The sequence below is a fragment of the Monodelphis domestica genome, chromosome 3 (genome assembly GCF_027887165.1).
Source record: "Monodelphis domestica isolate mMonDom1 chromosome 3, mMonDom1.pri, whole genome shotgun sequence".
Classification (NCBI taxonomy): domain Eukaryota; kingdom Metazoa; phylum Chordata; class Mammalia; order Didelphimorphia; family Didelphidae; genus Monodelphis; species Monodelphis domestica.
In genome coordinates this window covers 136006359-136024399 of record NC_077229.1, presented here as the reverse complement: position 1 = coordinate 136024399, position 18041 = coordinate 136006359, and the positions used below count along the sequence as shown (strand labels likewise).

The window sequence follows — 18041 nt, the reverse complement described above, 5'->3', positions numbered from 1 at the left end:
GTAAGGGGTTATCTCTTCCCCCGCCCCGCATCATCGAGGATCCTTACTTTTCTATGGCCATCCTGTCCCAGGGGCTCAAGTCTAAGTATTCGGTCCAATTCCGGGTGGTGGTGGGGGGACAGGTTGGCTCTCTTCCCATCTACTCCCGTTCGGACTCCCCTCCTGGTTCCCTCGGGTCGTGGACCGCGCCACTTCTTCAGTCACCTGTCAGGAGGCCAGGCCCAGGTCCGGGGCCGGGGTGTCAGCGGGTCCGTCACTGCCTCTCCCAGTTTGGGGGCCGGAGGGAACGGTAGGGGCTCCGTGCCCTCCTTGGCCGTTACGGCTGGCGGCCAGAGCCTGACAATCTCCCTTCGGCCCCCCCACCCCAACAGAAGGACCAGACCGACCCCCTTCCCCAGCCTCCGGGATGATCCTCCAGCTGTCACATGACTAGAATTGGCTAGAACTGGGTGGAGCGCGGAGGCGGGAGCAGAGAGTATCACGTGAGAAACAACGTAGTGGAAGAAGGTTGAGGATGGAAGCTCCGCCACGTGACTAACCAATCCGTCGGCGCCTGGTGATGACGTGTAATCGGCGCTGGGCTCAAGCTGGTCGCTATAGGGACCAGAGAGGCGGGATTGGAGGGAAGGAAGTGGTGTTGGCTGGGGTTTCTGACTGACCGCTTCGGTTTCAGAATTTGGGCCAGACGGCCAGGTAAGAGGCAAATGGAAGCGGGAAGGGGGCCCTTGACCTCCGAGTTGTTTTCTTCCGGGGAGGGTCCTGGAGGGATCGGATTTCATTTCAACCAGTTTTTCGTTAAATGCGTAGCCTATAGTCGAAACCCCTTTAGTACAGGTGAGGAAACAGGCATAGAGAGGGGCACGGAAATGCTCGAGGTAATACAATTATCCACAGGTGTTTGTTAATCCTAGTGGCAAGCATTTAGGTCACTCAGGGTTTTTTTTTTTAACATTTTAATAGTCTATACTTTTTAAAATTTAACAAAAACAATCTGCCCCACATGAAGCAGATTAAAAATAAAATCCTTGCTGCATAATCCAGCAACACAAATTCCCACGTTGGCCATCTCTTGACTATATGTATGACCTTTCAACATTTTAAATTAATCCAGCTCTTGTCTGGCTATGAATGATTTGTAACATCTTCATTCTTTTGAACTTGTGGTTTATTATTGTGTTGCTCGGAATTCTAAAGTCTTCCAAAGTGTTTTTCTCTATACAATTTACATTTTACAAATGGTTCTAGTTCTACTGATTTTTTTTTTGCATCAGTTCATTTACAGTTTTCTTTTTTCTTTATGGCACAATAGTTTCCCCTGCTTTTAGGTTTACAAAACACTTTACAAGAATACTATTTTATCCTCCTATCTGGACCTAGCCATAAATTATTAGAAATAAGATGAATTAGAGCTCCTAATTTAAGCAAATTTGACCTCAAGAAGCACTGAGGCTTTACTGAATGAATATCATACAGGTGTTTATTTTATTCAAAAAGAACAGGACAGGTGTAGTGGAACAGAAAAATTAAGGAAAAATATTTATGAATAAATCCAGCAACCCAAAAATAAAAGAAGTATAATAGAGAACATTTGGGTTTACATCAATGGCAACAAGTGATATTGTCATTAGAGTAAACTATCACCTGTCAGGACTGTGGAGAAACAGATGAGTTCATGAAACAAATTCCATATAATTACATATATGTTCATGAAGTTGAGGTTTAATTTCCCAGAGATGTTGTGGAATTTTCTCTCTGCTAAAAGTAGAGCAACTAACAATTTCTTGAGATGACATTTTCATCAGTTGGAAAGGTAGAGAAACCAAAAAAAAGCAATTTCTATTCTGGTTCTGATTGACATCAACAAGGAAGACCTGGTAGCTGGATAGAAATGATGAAAACCATGTGGGAAGTTACCTCCCCTCCTCAGAATTTGTGATAGTGAAGAAAATGAAAATAGTTTGTCAGGCAGTCTGGGTTTTGGTAGGCCCTTGTGGCCTAAAATTTCTTAGAGGAATTCCAGTTGGAATGAGAAATTCAAAAATTTCTGAAGACACAAAGAGAAGAAAATTCAATGAATGGGAAGAATCCTGGATAGGTAAAAATTGGGAAAAGAGTCAGTCATGAAAGTTATATAATTATATTAAAGAGACAAAATGCTTTTGAGAATATTTATATATATGTATATATATTACATATATATTTTTAAATACCTAGAAAAAGTGTAACAATGGGAGGATCCTGTTCCCCCCCTCCCCCATTATTCCTTATGTGTAAAATGAGTTTTGGAATGTCTTTTGAGGTCCCTGTTAGCCTTAGATTTATGATCCTATGATCCTTAGATTTTATTTATGTCTTTGTATTATGATTTAGAATAATCTTGGGCAATCAAGAAAGCCCAGGTAGACTATAAGCATGTTTTAAACCGTAACAAAGTTCTGTATTTGTCTATCCATGAAATTGGTTTATTTGTTTAAGAACTGTCATTCTGTATTTAAAATTATGGTAACAGGTTTTAAAAACTGATACATCATGTATCTATAATGAAAGAAATTTAGCAGTTGAGATAACCGGAAATTCACAGTAGAAAAAAGAATCTGAGAAAGGAACTTTTAATAGGTCCAATTTGTAGATTTTTTTTCAAGCATTCACCTTTCTTACTTTCCATCTTCCAATTCTGAATTTTTGCTGATTCCTGGAATTCTTTCTCTCCTTCTCTCTGCCTCCTGACTGCCATCAAGTCACAACTAAAATCTCACCCTTTACCAAAAAAAACCCAAAAAACCCCAACAAGAAACAAAAAACCTTTCCAGTTCTCCCTTCATTAATTATGCCCAATTGATTCTGTTTATATCTTGTTTGTATATAATTATTTGGCAATTGTCTCCTCCCCATTTGACTATGAATTCCTTTTGAGCAGGATTTGGTTTTTGCCTTTCCTTTCCTTTTCTGAGTTCTTGTTATTCCTGACCTTTTTGCATTCTTTGATATTGTTGATCATTTTCTCTTCCTTGATACTATCTTCTCTAGGTTTTTGGAACACTATTCTCTTCTGGTTCTCCTCCTACCTTTCTGACTGCTCCTTCTCTTTGCTAGAATCTTACCTAGTAATGCCCTGCATGGGCAACAAACTTCCTTTCATCTTAAATCTATTCCTCTCCCATTCCTTCTGTCTATTGACTCCCCATTATTAGTCTTTTTTGGAATTCTCACTTGTAATCAATCATGTCCACTCAAAAAAAAAAAAAAAGCTTCTCTCTCTTTTTTTTTCATTAGCAATACTTAGTTATTAGTAATGGCCCCAGAGTACAAAAGTGATGATATTAGTAGCTCTGATAAGCCTAAGAAAAGTCATAAAACATCCAGGTTTGTTTGTATAAAAAACACTTAATAAGTAATAGGGTTTGCTATTTATGATTTTCAACTCATTAGAAGGGTCTCGAAATGTATTGGTAACGTAAAAAAAAAAAGGTCCTACTGTACAGTGACTCTGATCACATTTTAATCTTTGTATGGTTGGAAGAGAGATGGGGGAACAAAACAAACAATTTATTTTCATTATTATTTCGTTATTTAAACTAAAATGATTTTCATACTCTTTGGCGCCCTGATTTGCAACTTTGTTGTCATTCCCATCTTCTTGATTATATTTACCCCACATGTCTAATCTTTTGCCAAGTCTTGTTTTATCTACTTTCACAATATCTTTTTTTTACTTTTCCTTCTCTTCACACAACTGCCACCCTTATCCTTTTATTTCTAGACTGTAGCCTTCTTTGTCTCTGCTACAAATCTCTTCCTACTCTAGCTCATTTTGCACTTGCCTACCAAAGTAATCTTTCTAAAGTGGAGATCTGTTCATAGCTTACGTAATAAAGTACAGTGGCTCTTTGGTTTCTCCAGGACCAAGTATAAAATACTGGCCTTCTTACTGTTCATCGCATAGGACAGTTTATCTCTAGGTCCTATGCCTTTTTACTGACTGTCTCTTGTGCCTGGAATGTAGTCCATCCAGGCTTTCTTCAAACCGTACCTTCTGTAAGAGGACTTTCCTAGTATCCCCTCTTCTGCTGATTCCTTCCATCTGAGATTATCTCTAATTTACATTGCATGTATATATGTATGCACATATTTGCCAGCTATGTTCTCCATCAGAGTGCTTTCTTTACATCCCCAAGACTTAGCTTCTTTAGTATCTAGTATATATACTAGGTGCTCAGTTAATATGTGCTGATTTAATAATATATCCCAAATTAAAACAATATATGAGCTATATTTAAGTAATACAGAAAATTCATTTTTATCAAAAATTAAATCAGATCAACAAGTATCTTTCACATGCTTACTCTGTGCCAGGGTTTGTGGATAAAAAAAAAAAGTAAAAACAATCCCTGTCCTCTTTTGGTTTATTTAAATATATTTGCAGTTGTACTAAGTTTATATGAAGATTATTATATGCTAAATAAACTACTAGGCTTGAAATCATGAAATTGTTCTCATCTCTCTTTGAGTAAAACCTCTAAAGCCCCTTAGTAGGATCTTCATGTAAAAGGGGAATAATTATTTGTACTACCTGAATTACAGAGTGGTAATAAGGAAAATGCATTGAAACCTTAAAGAATTATATAAATGTGAGTTATCTTTAACAAAAATTAAAAATTATTTGGCTTCTTTTTCAATTTATGTTTTGAGAATTCAGCTTTGTACAATTATATTTCACATTCATTAGGACTGAGTTTTTATTTTATTTTTTTCAGGTAATGACTCTTTAGGCATAGGATACATTTTATTCTTTTAAAGTAAAAGGGACTAGCAAGCTTTGATTAGTACCTCCTCTAGTGTAAGCGCTATGTTTGTTGGAACAAAAACATACATGTTAATGTTCTCTAGTATGAAGGGAAGATTTGGAGTGTAGAATATTTCTGGATATTCTGTGGATCTTGATATCAAGTTTAGACTGCCAGACTCTGTAAATTACCTCTGTAGAATGATTGCTATCTAATATCTTAATGTGGTAAGTACTGGGGCTTCACTTATATTCATTTGGATATTTTTCTCAGTTCATTTAGTACTTTATTTTTAAAGCTTTCTTTTTATAACTTTTTTGTTGTTGTTAATATAGGTAACAATTTCAGGATGCCAGAGAATTCAGATGATTTTCCTTGGGTTTTTGTCAACAATGTGGACAATGCTCTTGGCTCCCTGAAAAACTGTCAGGCTTATATTACTGCTGGAATGCAAAGTGTCAATAACATTGCCCTGGATCTTGTGGTAACTCAGAGTGAGTATTACTTCAAAATATATTTTTTCTGGGCTTTTTTGAATAGTATATATATTTCAGAGTTATGTAATTATTTTATGTTATAATTTATTTTGAAGATGGAAATTCCCTTAGGGAAATATCCTGGCTGTGGTCCATAGTTGATGCTTTAAAAATTGTTTTCATTTGCCTTATCCTGTTAACCAATTGACTATCCCCTTATACAGTCTCTTAGTAATTTGCTTAACTATATAATACCTCTATCTGTAGTATTTAGACAATTTTACTGTCCTTAAAATTTGAATTTAATTGGGATTGAGTCATTTATTTTAATTTATGATTTAGAATCTTAGGATGACAACTTTTAATCAGCTTTTCTTACAAAAAGTATATTTATTTATGTGTTGTGATATAATTCACATCTTTCCAACTCAAAGCAAAATGTAGATTTCATTTCTCCTCTAAACCATATAGTCTTATGATATCAAGAGAGCTAGTTCTGTAGTGTTAAAGAAGAGAAAAATGTGGAAATTCAGTACAATAGGATACTAGTAAAGTCAACATGTATACAATATTGTACTAAAGTGTTTGCAAAACATTTTCTTTTTTCACTTTTTATTTTATTTTTTTTTATCATCACTCAAATCCTATTTCCATATTATTCATTTTTACTAGGGAAATTTTTAAAAACCAAAACCCCAAATCATATACCCTTATAAACAAGTGATAAATCATATTTTTTCTTCTGAATTTCTACACCCACAGTTCTTGCTCCAGATGTGGATAGCATTCTTTCTCATAAGTCACTCAGAATTGTCCTGGATCATTGCATTGCTTTTAGTAGCAATTATATTTGATCACCCCAAAATGATTTAGTTACTGTGTATAATGTTCTCCTGGTTCTGCTTATTCACTCTGTATCAGTTCATGTAGGTCTTTCCAATTCTTATAGAAATCAAGCAGTTCATCATTCCTTATAGCACAATAGTATCCATCACCAACATATGCCACAATTTGTTTAGCCATTCCCCAATGGAGGGACACCCCCTCATTTTCCAATTTTTTGCTACCACAGAAAGCACAGCTATAAATATTTGTGCAAACAGAACCTTTCCCATTTTTTTTTCTTTTTGGGATACAGACTCAGTAGTGGTATTGATGGATCAGAGGATATGCATTTTTTTTAAAGCCCTTTGGGCATAATTCTAATTATCTTTCAGAATGGCTGGATCAATTCACAATTCCCCCAGCAATGCATTATTGTCCCAATTTTTCCACATCCCCTCCAAACACTGATTATTTTCAAATGGTCAAGGGATATGAATAGGCAGTTTTCATGAAGAAATCAAACCTATCAATAATCATATGAAAAATTGTTCTAAATCCCTCCTGATCAGAGAAATGCAAATTAAAACAACTCTCAGGTACCACCTTACACCTAGCAGTGTGGTCAATATGACCGTAATGCAAAGCATTTTCTTTACAAATATTGTCTCATTTTATCCTCACAGTAATCCTGGCATATAGGTGCTATTATTCCCATTTTTTAGATGAAGAAATAAATGTGGACAGATGTTAAGTGACTTGCCCCAGGTCACATAGCTACTAAGTAGCTGAATCAAGATTTGAACTCAGATCTTCCTGATTCTGGGTCCAGCCCACTATTCCTCAAACTGCTAGCTCCCTTGTTGTAGTAGCTATATGACTGAGGAGAAGTCAATTAACTTCTCTCAGCCGCAGTTTCCTCATCTATAAAAATAGAAGGTTGGACTTGATGGCCTTTTAAGATTCTTTCCACATTGAAGTCTATGACCCTTTTTCACTTGCCCTAGAGCAATAGGATGTCCTAGACCTATATCAAAACTTCACAAGAACAGATGCCTATATTGTCTACTTCCCAGTTCTGGGGCAGACCAAGTTCAGAAGTGGGTGGTATTCTTGAGTAGGGAACTTTGGAAGGCATTGGACTGTGTACTGAGAGAGAAGCAAGTTCAGAAGCAAGAGGAGCAGCCTCTGAGATACTAGGAGCAGGGTCTCAGTTCTAGCCGCTAGGTCTGCAGAAGAATAAATGAATTTACAGTTGTGTCATTGTGAACTATCAGAGATTCTCAGCTGGTTGATAGAGGCCAGGTCTAGCAGCAATGTATTCTTTTAGTGACCCAAAGTCAAGTCAGGAAGTTGCAGAGTTCAGACCAAGGGGTCAACAATCAAGCTTTTATCCTGGATCAGAATCCTCTGGGAGCATTGATAATTTTCAGTTCTACAGTCTGAGCTGTCTAAGAGAACCTTGAATAACAATAATTAAATATCCTTAAGAAAGTAGTAACAAGACAAGCCTACCTCTTTGTTCTAGAAGTGTGCAAAACCCAGCTCCAGTATCATGTCCAAAGTTAGGAAATAGGTTAGAAAAATTTGCAAACAAACAAATCCTGCCATAAAAAGCTATTACAGTGACAGGGACACTCAAGATTCAAATAGAAGAGAATGTCTAAAATATATATAAGCAAAGCATCCAACAGCTTGGGCATGGGTTCTACTAGAAATCTTGGAAGCGATGAAACAAGAGTTTTAAAGAAGGAGTTAAAAATAATCAGAACTATAGAAAAATAGTTAAAAATAAAGTGAAATGAGTATTAGAAGAAAACATTGGGAAAAAATTAGAGCTATATGCACAAGTATTAAAAAAGACAATTAGCTTGGTAGAAAAGTGAAAAAATCTTGCATACATACTAAGAAGTCAAAAAACTGAAAAAAAGAAAATGTAAGATGATGAAAACAACTACCCTGAAAAAAAATCAAGGAGAAAAAAATTTAAGAATTTTTGGATAACCTTAATGCCATAACCCAAAAAGAGGCTAGATGTCATATTTAAAGAAATCTTAAAAATCTCTAGATGTCTTAGACCCAGAGAACAGAAGAATCTCTCAGTTACCTGAAAAAAGCTTCAAAATGAAAACTTCCAGGAAAATTCAGGGCTAAAAATTTAGAGCTTCCAGATCAAAGAAAAAATATTACAAGTATCCAGAAAGAATTTAAGTACCGAGGAAGAAGAACTGAGGTTCATACATTATTTAGCAGTCACCACTACAAAGGAAGGCCTGTAATATAGATGATACAGGCCTACAACTAAGAATACTTTGCCTGACAAAACTCTACATAATCTGAAAAGGGGGGGAAAATGCATGTTTAAGGAGAGTACTTCCAAGCTTTCCTGCTGAAAAAACCAAAGCTGCATAGAAACTTTGAAGTTCAAACACAAGACTTAAGAGAAACATAAAAAGGTAAATATGAATGAACTATCCTAATGGAATAAATATAACGTGCTTACTTTCAAATATGAGAAAATGCTACATGTATCCCCTATGAACCCTATCATCAGGAATCATAGGGGGTATCTAATTAAAGAGAAGGTCTGGGAGTGATTCTGTTATATCTTAATGATTATAAGAGAAGGATGGAAAAACAGGAGATGAGGAATACTTGGGTGAGTGGGATGGAAAAAAGAGGAGAAGGAAAGTGAGGTAAAATTATCTCACATAATTGGGATGTGCAAGTAGAAACCAGAAAGAAGGGGTGGAAGAGAAAATCTGACACTCAAAACTCAACTCTCATCTGAATTGGTGAAAGGGGAGGAAGAATACACAAAGAGAGTTGGGTATAGAACTACATTTCACTTAACAGGGAAATAGGAAGGAAAGGGGAGAAGGGAGAATAGGTAGATTAAGGGAAAGATAAGTCCAAAGCATAACCAACTCTAACCATGTACAAAAATACAGCTCTTTTTGAGGGGGCAAATTGGGATCTGAATAGGTGCCCTGTAGTTGGGAAATGGTTGAAATGGTATAAAGATGTGATAAAATTCTATTTTATCCCAAAATAAATCCAAAATGGGTAAAATGACTTAAATATAAAGAGTGGAATCATAAAAATATTAGGTGAACATATAATAGTATACCTGTCAGATCTATGGGAAGGAAGGAATTTTAAGACCAAGAAAGACGTACAAAGATTTACAAGATGTAAAATGAATAATTTTGATTATGTTAAATTAAACAGTTTTTTTTACAAACAAAACCAATGCAACTGAGATTAGAAGGGATGCAACAAACTGGGAAATTCTTTTATAACAGAATTCTTTGACAAAGGTCTAATTTCCCAATGTAAAGATTAAAATTTAGGGAATATGGGAGACTGAGGCAGGTAGAAATTAGTTTCTCTCTGCAAGGAGTATTATAAATTTTTTAGAGGTTTATTGAAGATTAAGGATTAAAGAAAATACAGGGTAAGAAACACGTGTCCAGGCCATAGAGTGGCCTAGACACAACCTCACCTACATTATGAAAAAAGCCAGGCCTGCCCCAAAACGGAAGTCCAAGAGTCAAGAGCTCTCAAAAGCCTTTGAATCAGTTTAAATACCTTCTCGCTCTCGGCCCAGGTGAGATTACAAGGCATTCTGGGGAAGTGGAGCAAAGGCTCGTGGGGATTGTAGTCCTGTATTTGAGTCTATTGTTTACAATCCCCCGTTTGATCGTTTGAAAAAATTAATTTTTTTCCAAAGGATCATGAAAACATAATCAATTTAAAGATTACAATAATTTGAGGATAAGAGAAACAAAAGAATAAAACCAATAATTGCTGAACGCATTGACAAAAAGCCAGTTAGGGGGCAGTCCCCTTTGGCATGAAAGTATAGATACAAATAAATGTTCAATCAACCACACCCAAAGTTCAATTTTGTGCAACTTGTGGTCTGAAGACTTCTTCATGGTGGCTTCTCCAACAGTTCAGTTCTGGATTCAGAGAGGTAGCATCTTCTTTACCTAAAATTCTTCTCAAAAGGAATTTAAACTTTGCAATTTAAATAATGATATTTTTTTACATTCCCCCCGTTAAGAGGGTGATTAAAAAACCAGGATCACTTAGGGATGCATGGCTGAGGTATATGAATCAATTGGCAAGAGATAGTAAAAAGACATCAGAAAAATAAAAAAGAAAAGAAAAATCTCTGGATGAAAATATAGACTATCAAAGTCTTATGTGTAAAAATTCCAAGTAAAAGAAAAATAAATGTATAACAGGTCCTTGAATCAGGGCCCAATCAAAATGATCTAAGCAATGAGGCATTTACCCAGTCAGTAGCCAGGACTACAGGAAGGTACCACACTATGAGAGGCAGAAAAGGAAGGGACCAGATTATAGAAGCCAAGTAGGAGCCAAGGTTTTGGGGATACTCGTCTGTGAGTATCTTCAGAGTGAGTGTGGACACAGGGAAAGCTTATGTCTTAACACATGTTAAACATAGTAACCTCGAGTCTTCACACTAGGTTCAAGACCTTTGTATTGGTCTAGAAGTGCATCAATCCATCCTGGATTGGCCTTTTTTTTTGGCTCTGTGCAATGGCTCTTGTGTGTATATCTTGTCCTGGAATCAGACAGAATCATTAAGCAAAGTCCCATAATTTATTTAAATAATTAGTGGCATTGTTTTTTATAGTCACAAGCTTTTTGGGCATGCATTAGCAAATGTATTTCAAACTTGTAGCACTGAAAAGTCAAAAAGTTAAAGAAAATCTTAATGCTGGTGACATGTGCTTCAAATATAAAAAGGAGAGAAAAAAAACAAAAACAAATAGTATATTGCATATGCAAGGAAAATATAATAAAAAGAGCTTTAAAAATTCAAAAATATAGCTTATACTCATTGACACTCTGTGTCAGCTAAGAAAATATAAAATGCAAGGCTTTCTCACCAAAAATGAGATCCATTTCCTCTTAATATCTGGCCATGCTCCACTGTGAGTAGAAGGCAAATGAATTGAACAAGGTTAACAATTTTTTTTTCATTTTTTAAAAATACAGTAGTACAAATATGTAGTTACCAAAATCCCCAAAATTCTCAATAGCCCAATTAATTACAAAACCTATGAATTGATGGACATTTGTCACAATTTTTACAAACATAGCAATCTTTCAACCTTGGTATTTAAAAATATTTTTTTAAACAAAGTAAAACTCATCTTGGGTTAAGAACATAATCAAGAAATCTAGATACCATTCTGGTGCAAATAAAATAGTGAGCTGAAGAGTATAAATAAAGGGGTGCTCCTTTTTCTTGGAGGCTTTTAGGGATACAAATGTCCTGAGATTAACTGCCCAACTTCCATTCACATATTTAGAAATGCGGGAAGGTTGGGGGTTATAAAATGTATTTCACTTCAGCTACTATTGGCTAGGGGTAGGCAAAAATAACCAGATTGTTAAAAAAAAAATTCCAAAAATCATATTTAAAAAACCCTTAAAATCATTTGAGATATTTAGCACATTAAATTTTCCAAGGTTGTTAATACAATTATAACCAGTTCTGAAGTCCATCTATGTGATAATTTACAAAGTCAAAATAGAAAGGCTGTTTTTTCATATATGAGCTTTTTTACAACAATATTTTCAGCACAGTTATAGGGGAAAAACAACAGAATTTCAAAACTCAGTACATTCAAAATAAATTCAATCAACCTTCAGTTCAAGCAGAATAATATTGAATCCAGTAATATATGAACTTAAAATCACAAAGTTAAACCTTAAACAAAAAATGCAATAGAATACAGAGATTTTTATAAACCATTAGAGTCTGAAATGCCTCAAAATATAGCCTTTAGTCTTTAAAGTTCCTTAGGTGGGTTTTTTTTTTGTTTGTTTGTTTTTAATTATCCATTTAAATGTCTATTGTCCGAAGGCAGAGTAGTAAGGGTTAGGCAATGGGTTTCAAGGGACCCATCCAGGGCCCCATAGCTGGGAAGTATCTGAGGCCAGATTTTAACCCAGGACCAAATATCTTTATGTCTGGCTATCAGGTCTCTGAGCCACCCATTTTCCTCCCCAAAGTTAAAGTTGAATCTTTGGGCTGAGTCTGCTCCCTGACAGGCAGGTAAAATCAACGAAAGTACCAGAACAGTCAAAAATCCTTTTAAACAGCCCATTGCTTTTTAAGTTTCTGATTGAAAAATCTGTTTCTTCTCCTCTCCCTTTTCTCTCTTTCCCCTCCTCCTGCCCTAGTCCACCCACGTGGAGCCAATACGTTTGCTTGGAGGCTTAGCTTAAGGGAAAATTACCCGGTCTCCTTTCCCTCTCGTCTCTCCCCTCCGCCCACATGGCCAATACTGTTACCAGCTGGTTGCAATGAGTCCTGAGCGATCTGCTCCAAGGATCTGGGTGATGAGCCAACTGGGGTTGTGCTCATGGGTCTGGGGCGCAGAAATAGGCAGGCAGCGGGCCGGTGAGAGGCCAGGAGCAGGAGCTGGAGCGGCTGCGGGGGTGGGCAAGGCCGGGACCAGGTACCAGGTGAGGACGATCAGGGCTGCAAGGCTGCAGGCAGGAAGCGACGGGCCGAGCCAGGTGGGGTGGGCAGCAAACGCAACAGGTCCTGAGCCTGTAGCAGCTTTGCAAGGGTAGAAAACCTTGGCCAGATAGATATGGCTCAAAAATTTTTTTTTCTAGGCAACAGATATTAAAAGTTGAACTAAAGATCAGAAAAGAAATCAGAAGATTGATTTTTTTTTTTCCCCATTAGGTCACCAAACTGTAAAGATTAAAATTTAGGGAATATGGGAGACTGAGGCAGGTAGAAATTAGTTTCTCTCTGCAAGGAGTATTATAAATTTTTTAGAGGTTTATTGAAGATTAAGGATTAAAGAAAATACAGGATAAGAAACACGTGTCCAGGCCATAGAGTGGCCTAGACACAACCTCACCTACATTATGAAAAAATCAGGCCTGCCCCAAAACGGAAGTCCAAGAGTCAAGAGCTCTCAAAAGCCTTTGAGTCTGCTTAAATACCTTCTCAATCTCGGCCCAGGTGAGATTACAAGGCATTCTGGGGAAGTGGAGCAAAGGCTTGTGGGGATTATAGTCCTGTATTCGAGTCTATTTTTTACACCAAATATATAAAGAACTAAGTCAAATTTATAAGAAATCAAACCATTTCCCAATTTACAGATGTTCAAGGGATATGCATGGGCAATTTTCAGATAAAAAAAATCAATTCTATAAATAATCACATGAAAAAGCATTCTAAATCCCTCCCAATTAGAGAAATGCAAATCAAAACAACTCTGAGGTACCACCTCACACCTATCAGATTGGCCAATATGACAGTAAAGGAAATAATAAATGTTGGCGGGGATGTGGCAAAATGGGACACTAATACATTACTGGTGGAGTTGTGAATTGATCCAACCATTCTGGAAGGCAATTTGGAATTATGCCCAAAGAGCTTTAGAAGACCACATGCCCTTTTATCCAACTAAACCACTCCTGGATGTGTACTCCAGAGATAAAAAAATTGCTTGTACAAAAATATATATAGCTACATTTTTTGTGGTGGCTGTAAGGGGTAAATTTAGGGGGTTTTGACTAATATATTACACTAACGGTCGCCAGGGATTAATTCAAATCCCAATAAAATACTCAAGTCAGTTTGGGAATTTTATGGTGGTTTAATTAATATAGAGGGAAGAAATTAAGAAGAGAGAGAGAAAGAGGTATAAGATTTCTCTTGCCTAGCCTAAGCCAAGGGAAGTTCAGAGAACTCGGGCATGAGGCCTCCTCAGAAGATAAAAAAAAACTAGCTCAACTTCCTAAGAGAATAGTGTTTGGAAAGATAAAGGAAAAAAATAAGAATCAGCCTAAATTCACCTAGCACGCTCATGCCAAGCTGCCAAGATGCCAAACACTGCCCATCACAAAGAGCCAAAGCCATGTCTCTGCCGCCAAAGAGAGATGGAAGGAGCAAGAGCTGCAAAATATATAGAATCTTTTTTTACATCACTTCCTGTGTCTCACATGTACCAGTGGTAGCTTAAGCTTGATTTAGGACAGCCCAGGGGGTCTGTCAGTTGTTTATTTGTCACTTGCTAGCACATATCTGTCATAGGCCATACCTCCTCAACACTTAATCCTTAAGTAGGGGTGTTTACATTCCTGTTTGTTAGGATCTTTAAAACTAATCAGGGCATAGAAAATCTAAAATTCACATGGCAAAAAATTGGAAAATGTGGTGTGTCCCCCAATTGGGGAATGGTTGAACAAATTGTGGTATATGATGATGATGATGGAATACTGTTTTTCTATAAGGAATGATGAACTGCTTGATTTCTATATGAATTGGAAAGACCTCCATGAACTGATGTGGAGTGAAATGAGCAGAACCAGGAGAACATTTTATGCAGAAAATGAAATGTTGTGGAATGGTCAAATGTAATAGACTACTACTAATAGCAGTGCAATGATCAAGAACAATCCTGTGGAACTTATGAAAAAGAATGCTATCCACCTCTACAGAAAGAACTATGGGAGTAGAAACTCAAAAGAAAAACTTATGATTTGTCACTTGATTGTATGGGCTCCTTGTACAGGGTACTTCATCTCTCAGTTCTGTGCATTTTCACTGTTCCATATATATAGAACTTAGATTTTTATATATATACATATAAGTATACACACACACACACACACACACACACACACACACACATATATAAAATTTTTATTTTAACTCTTACTTTCCATCTTATTATCAATACTGTGAATTGGTTCCAAGGTAGAAGACTGGTAAGTGCTAGACAATGGGGATAAGGGATTTGTCTAGGGTTACACAAGTAGGAAGTATCTGAGATCACATTTGAACCCAAGACCCATCTCTAGGCCTGGCTCTCAATCTAACTGAGCCACCTAGCTGCCTTCTGTTTTCAATACTTGTAATGCTCTCTCTCCTTACCTCTTTCTTCTGGATTCCCTGGTTTCCTTTAAATCTCAGCTAATATCTCATCTTTTGCAAAATGATTTTATTGTTTCCCCCTCATCTTAATGCCTTTCCTTTGAGATTACCTCCAGTTTAGTCTGCATATGTCTTTTACATAGGGCAGCTAAGTGGTGTAGGGGATAGATTACTGGTTCTGGAGTCAGGAAACCTGAGTTTAAATTTAGCCTCACACACTTGCTAGCCATGTGACCCTGGGCAAGTCCCTTGTTTGCCTTAGTTTTCTCATCCATAAAATGAACTGGAGAAGGAAATGGCAAACCACTTCAGAATCTTTGTCAAGAAAACCCTGAATGGAATCATGAAGAGTCAGACTGACAGAAAAATGACCGAACAACAAAATCTTGTTTATACATAATTCTTTTCATGTGGTTCCTGTGAGACTGTGCTTCCTGAGAGTAAGGAGTATTCTTTACCTTTATTTGTTCTTTACTTGAGTTGAAGGTATTTTTAAAAAAAGATCTTCATAAAATAAAAGATTGGTCCTAATCAAATAAAATGAAGTTCAGTAGAGATTAATATGAAGTGAGTTCAGAAAACCATTTCAGAAGTACAAGATGCTTGAGATGTGACTAAGATAGTGTAAAGGATAATTTTAGTGTTGTGACCTAAACTATATTATTTGGTTGCCATGGATATCCCAAATAAGAAAAATATCTAAGTCAGCTGGAAATTTATGGTGATTTAATTAATATAGTAGAAAGAAATTAGGTTGAAGGAAGAAGGAAAGGGTGTAAGATTTCTCCAGCCTGGCCAGTGCCAAGGGGAAGATTAGAGGCTCTAGGTTTTGGAGAATAAAGGAGGAAAGAATCAGCCTGAACTCCAAGAGGGCTCCTCCAAGATACCTGAACCTGAATTAGCCCATGGGCAAACTCACCACCAAAACTCAGACAAATAGCTGCCACCATGCCAAGATGTCGGAATACTCAGCATGCTGCCAGCCAGAGCCACCTCTCCGAGGAGAGAGGCCGAAGAGAGGAAGTGACTTGCCCTATATAGACAGTTTTATGTCACTTTTCTGTGTCTCATCTGTACCAATGTTAGCTTAGCTTGACTTAGGACAGCCCAGGGGTCTGTCAGCTGTTTCTGTACATGTCTGTCGAAGGCTGTCTTCTTAGATACTTAATCTTTGAGTATGGGTGCAAACATTCCTGACCTCATTAAAACTAAGTAGGATGGAGCAATGTAGAGTTCCCAAGACCTGATTCTGTTAGACCAAGTATCTCCATTGTTACAAATCAGGAAATAGTTAAATCAAATCTTCTAAATACCATCTAAGTAGGGTGGAGTAGTCTTAAAATTCACAATAGCAACTTGAAAAGGATCTGGGTGTTTTAGAGGACAACAATTTCAATGTGAATCGGGGGTGTTTTGATTTAGTAACTACAAAAACAAATGTAATTTTCAGCCTCACCAATAGGATATATGTTCCAGGAAGAAGGAGGTGATCATATTTTTTTATATTTTACTGTGCTTAGGTGATTTATGGAGTGCTGCATTCAGTTTGGGGTACCATTTTCAGACTGAGCATGGTAAAGTTTAGGAAGAAGAGTTATTTGCCACTCAGCAGAGAGGTTCAACTCAGTCATAGTAGTTAGATCTGCCGGGCCTAAGGGTCCCTCAGTGGCATCAAGGGTGTGTCCTTCTTCCTAATCTGACCCCAAGGCTCCTTGCTTCCTTTTTTGCTTTCTGGGACTGGATAAGCCCCAAATGTTTTACTTTGAGATCCCTTCATGCTGAACTCTGAGATCCCTTCCTGCTCTAGATCAATGATGATTTTATTTTTTATTTAACCATGAAGCCTGTGCTGTGCTCCTGTCTTCCTTGGAGAAACACACTTCACTGCTCAGGGGACAAACTAAGTAGGGGAGCAAGGACCATATGTTGACTAGTATTGGGTTGGACAGGGGAGGAAACAAGCTACTGATTCCTGGGCAACACTAGGAAGGGGGCCTAGTCATTAAGGCTCTGTGGAAGTTAAGGATATAATATTGCTTTACAAGTCTAATTTGGCAAGAGAGAAAGGATTGACTTATTGGAAATACTTTAGGAAGAAGCTGTTTTTACTCTCTAAATTATTTATCCTAGTGTATATCTCTCGATGCCCCACCTTTGTTATGCTCCATCCCCACAACACCCTCTTTCCCAATCTATTCATTGCTCATCTTGAACTTGTAAAGTTGTTTTTTTTTTACTTAAATGCAAACTTTTCTATTTGTCCCTATGGAATTTCATCTTACTAGATTCAGCCCCCTATTCTAACCCATCAAAACCTTTTTGTGTCGTGACTATCATCTTTTGGGTTACTTATCCTTCCCAGTTTTGTATATCTAAAGATTTTATAAGGATGAAGTCCATCCTGCTACCCACATCATTAATAACAAAATTAGACAGAATAAATCTAAATATAGATCTGTGGCATAGAGATGGGAAGGCACTCTACTGGATATTTACTTAAAAGTTGACATAAAAAAATTGAGTACCCTTTGAGTTTAATTATTTAGTTAATTCTAAACATAATTGTACTATTGTCTTTCCCACAACTCTCCATCTTTTCCATATGAGTAGCTTGAGTTACTTTATTAATCTTTTGCTAAAATCTTGGTAACTTATAACTATAGAATTCCTCTGATCTGCCACTTTGGTAATACTGTCAGAAAAGGAAATCATGTTAGTCTGTAATGAATTGTAATTGCTCTTTGTAATCACTGCCCTTTTTCCCTAGATCTTCACGAATCATCTCTTTTAGTACTTGCTTTGGCAGCACATATACTAACAACCATCTCTTTCAGTTCAGTTCAATTTGATGTATATTAAATTGATAAGCACATTAGATGTCTTTTATTTGCCAGACATTGTGATAGGTGCTCAGGATACAAAGACAAAAATGAAATTAGTTCCCCACTGTAAGCTCCCCAAAAGCTTATGTTTTATTGAGTATGGAGGCCAGCTCAGAGGACATCATATAGA

At 36.9% G+C, this 18041-nt stretch overlaps 2 protein-coding genes across 7 annotated transcripts in view; one reads left to right on the top strand and one right to left on the bottom strand.

The window, feature by feature from the left end:
* The window catches only part of WASHC5 (WASH complex subunit 5), an 84896-nt gene extending 84421 nt beyond the window's left edge, over window positions 1-475 (bottom strand). For 2 of the 6 annotated variants that reach the window (XM_056823099.1, XM_056823101.1), the window contains exon 1: window positions 48-442. The gene's annotated coding sequence lies outside the window, so the exon portion shown is untranslated. Of the gene's footprint in view, window positions 1-47 lie in introns of all 6 variants that reach the window. The other 4 variants (XM_016431890.2, XM_056823102.1, XM_056823100.1 and 1 more) reach the window with 3 other exon arrangements.
* NSMCE2 (NSE2 (MMS21) homolog, SMC5-SMC6 complex SUMO ligase) overlaps window positions 476-18041 on the top strand; it is a 340838-nt gene continuing 323272 nt past the window's right edge. Inside the window, exons 1-2 of the mRNA XM_001381273.3 lie at window positions 476-693; window positions 5120-5278. Coding sequence (XP_001381310.1) covers window positions 5134-5278 — 145 coding nt within the window. The 5' untranslated portion in view covers window positions 476-693; window positions 5120-5133. The remainder of the gene's footprint in view (window positions 694-5119; window positions 5279-18041) is intronic.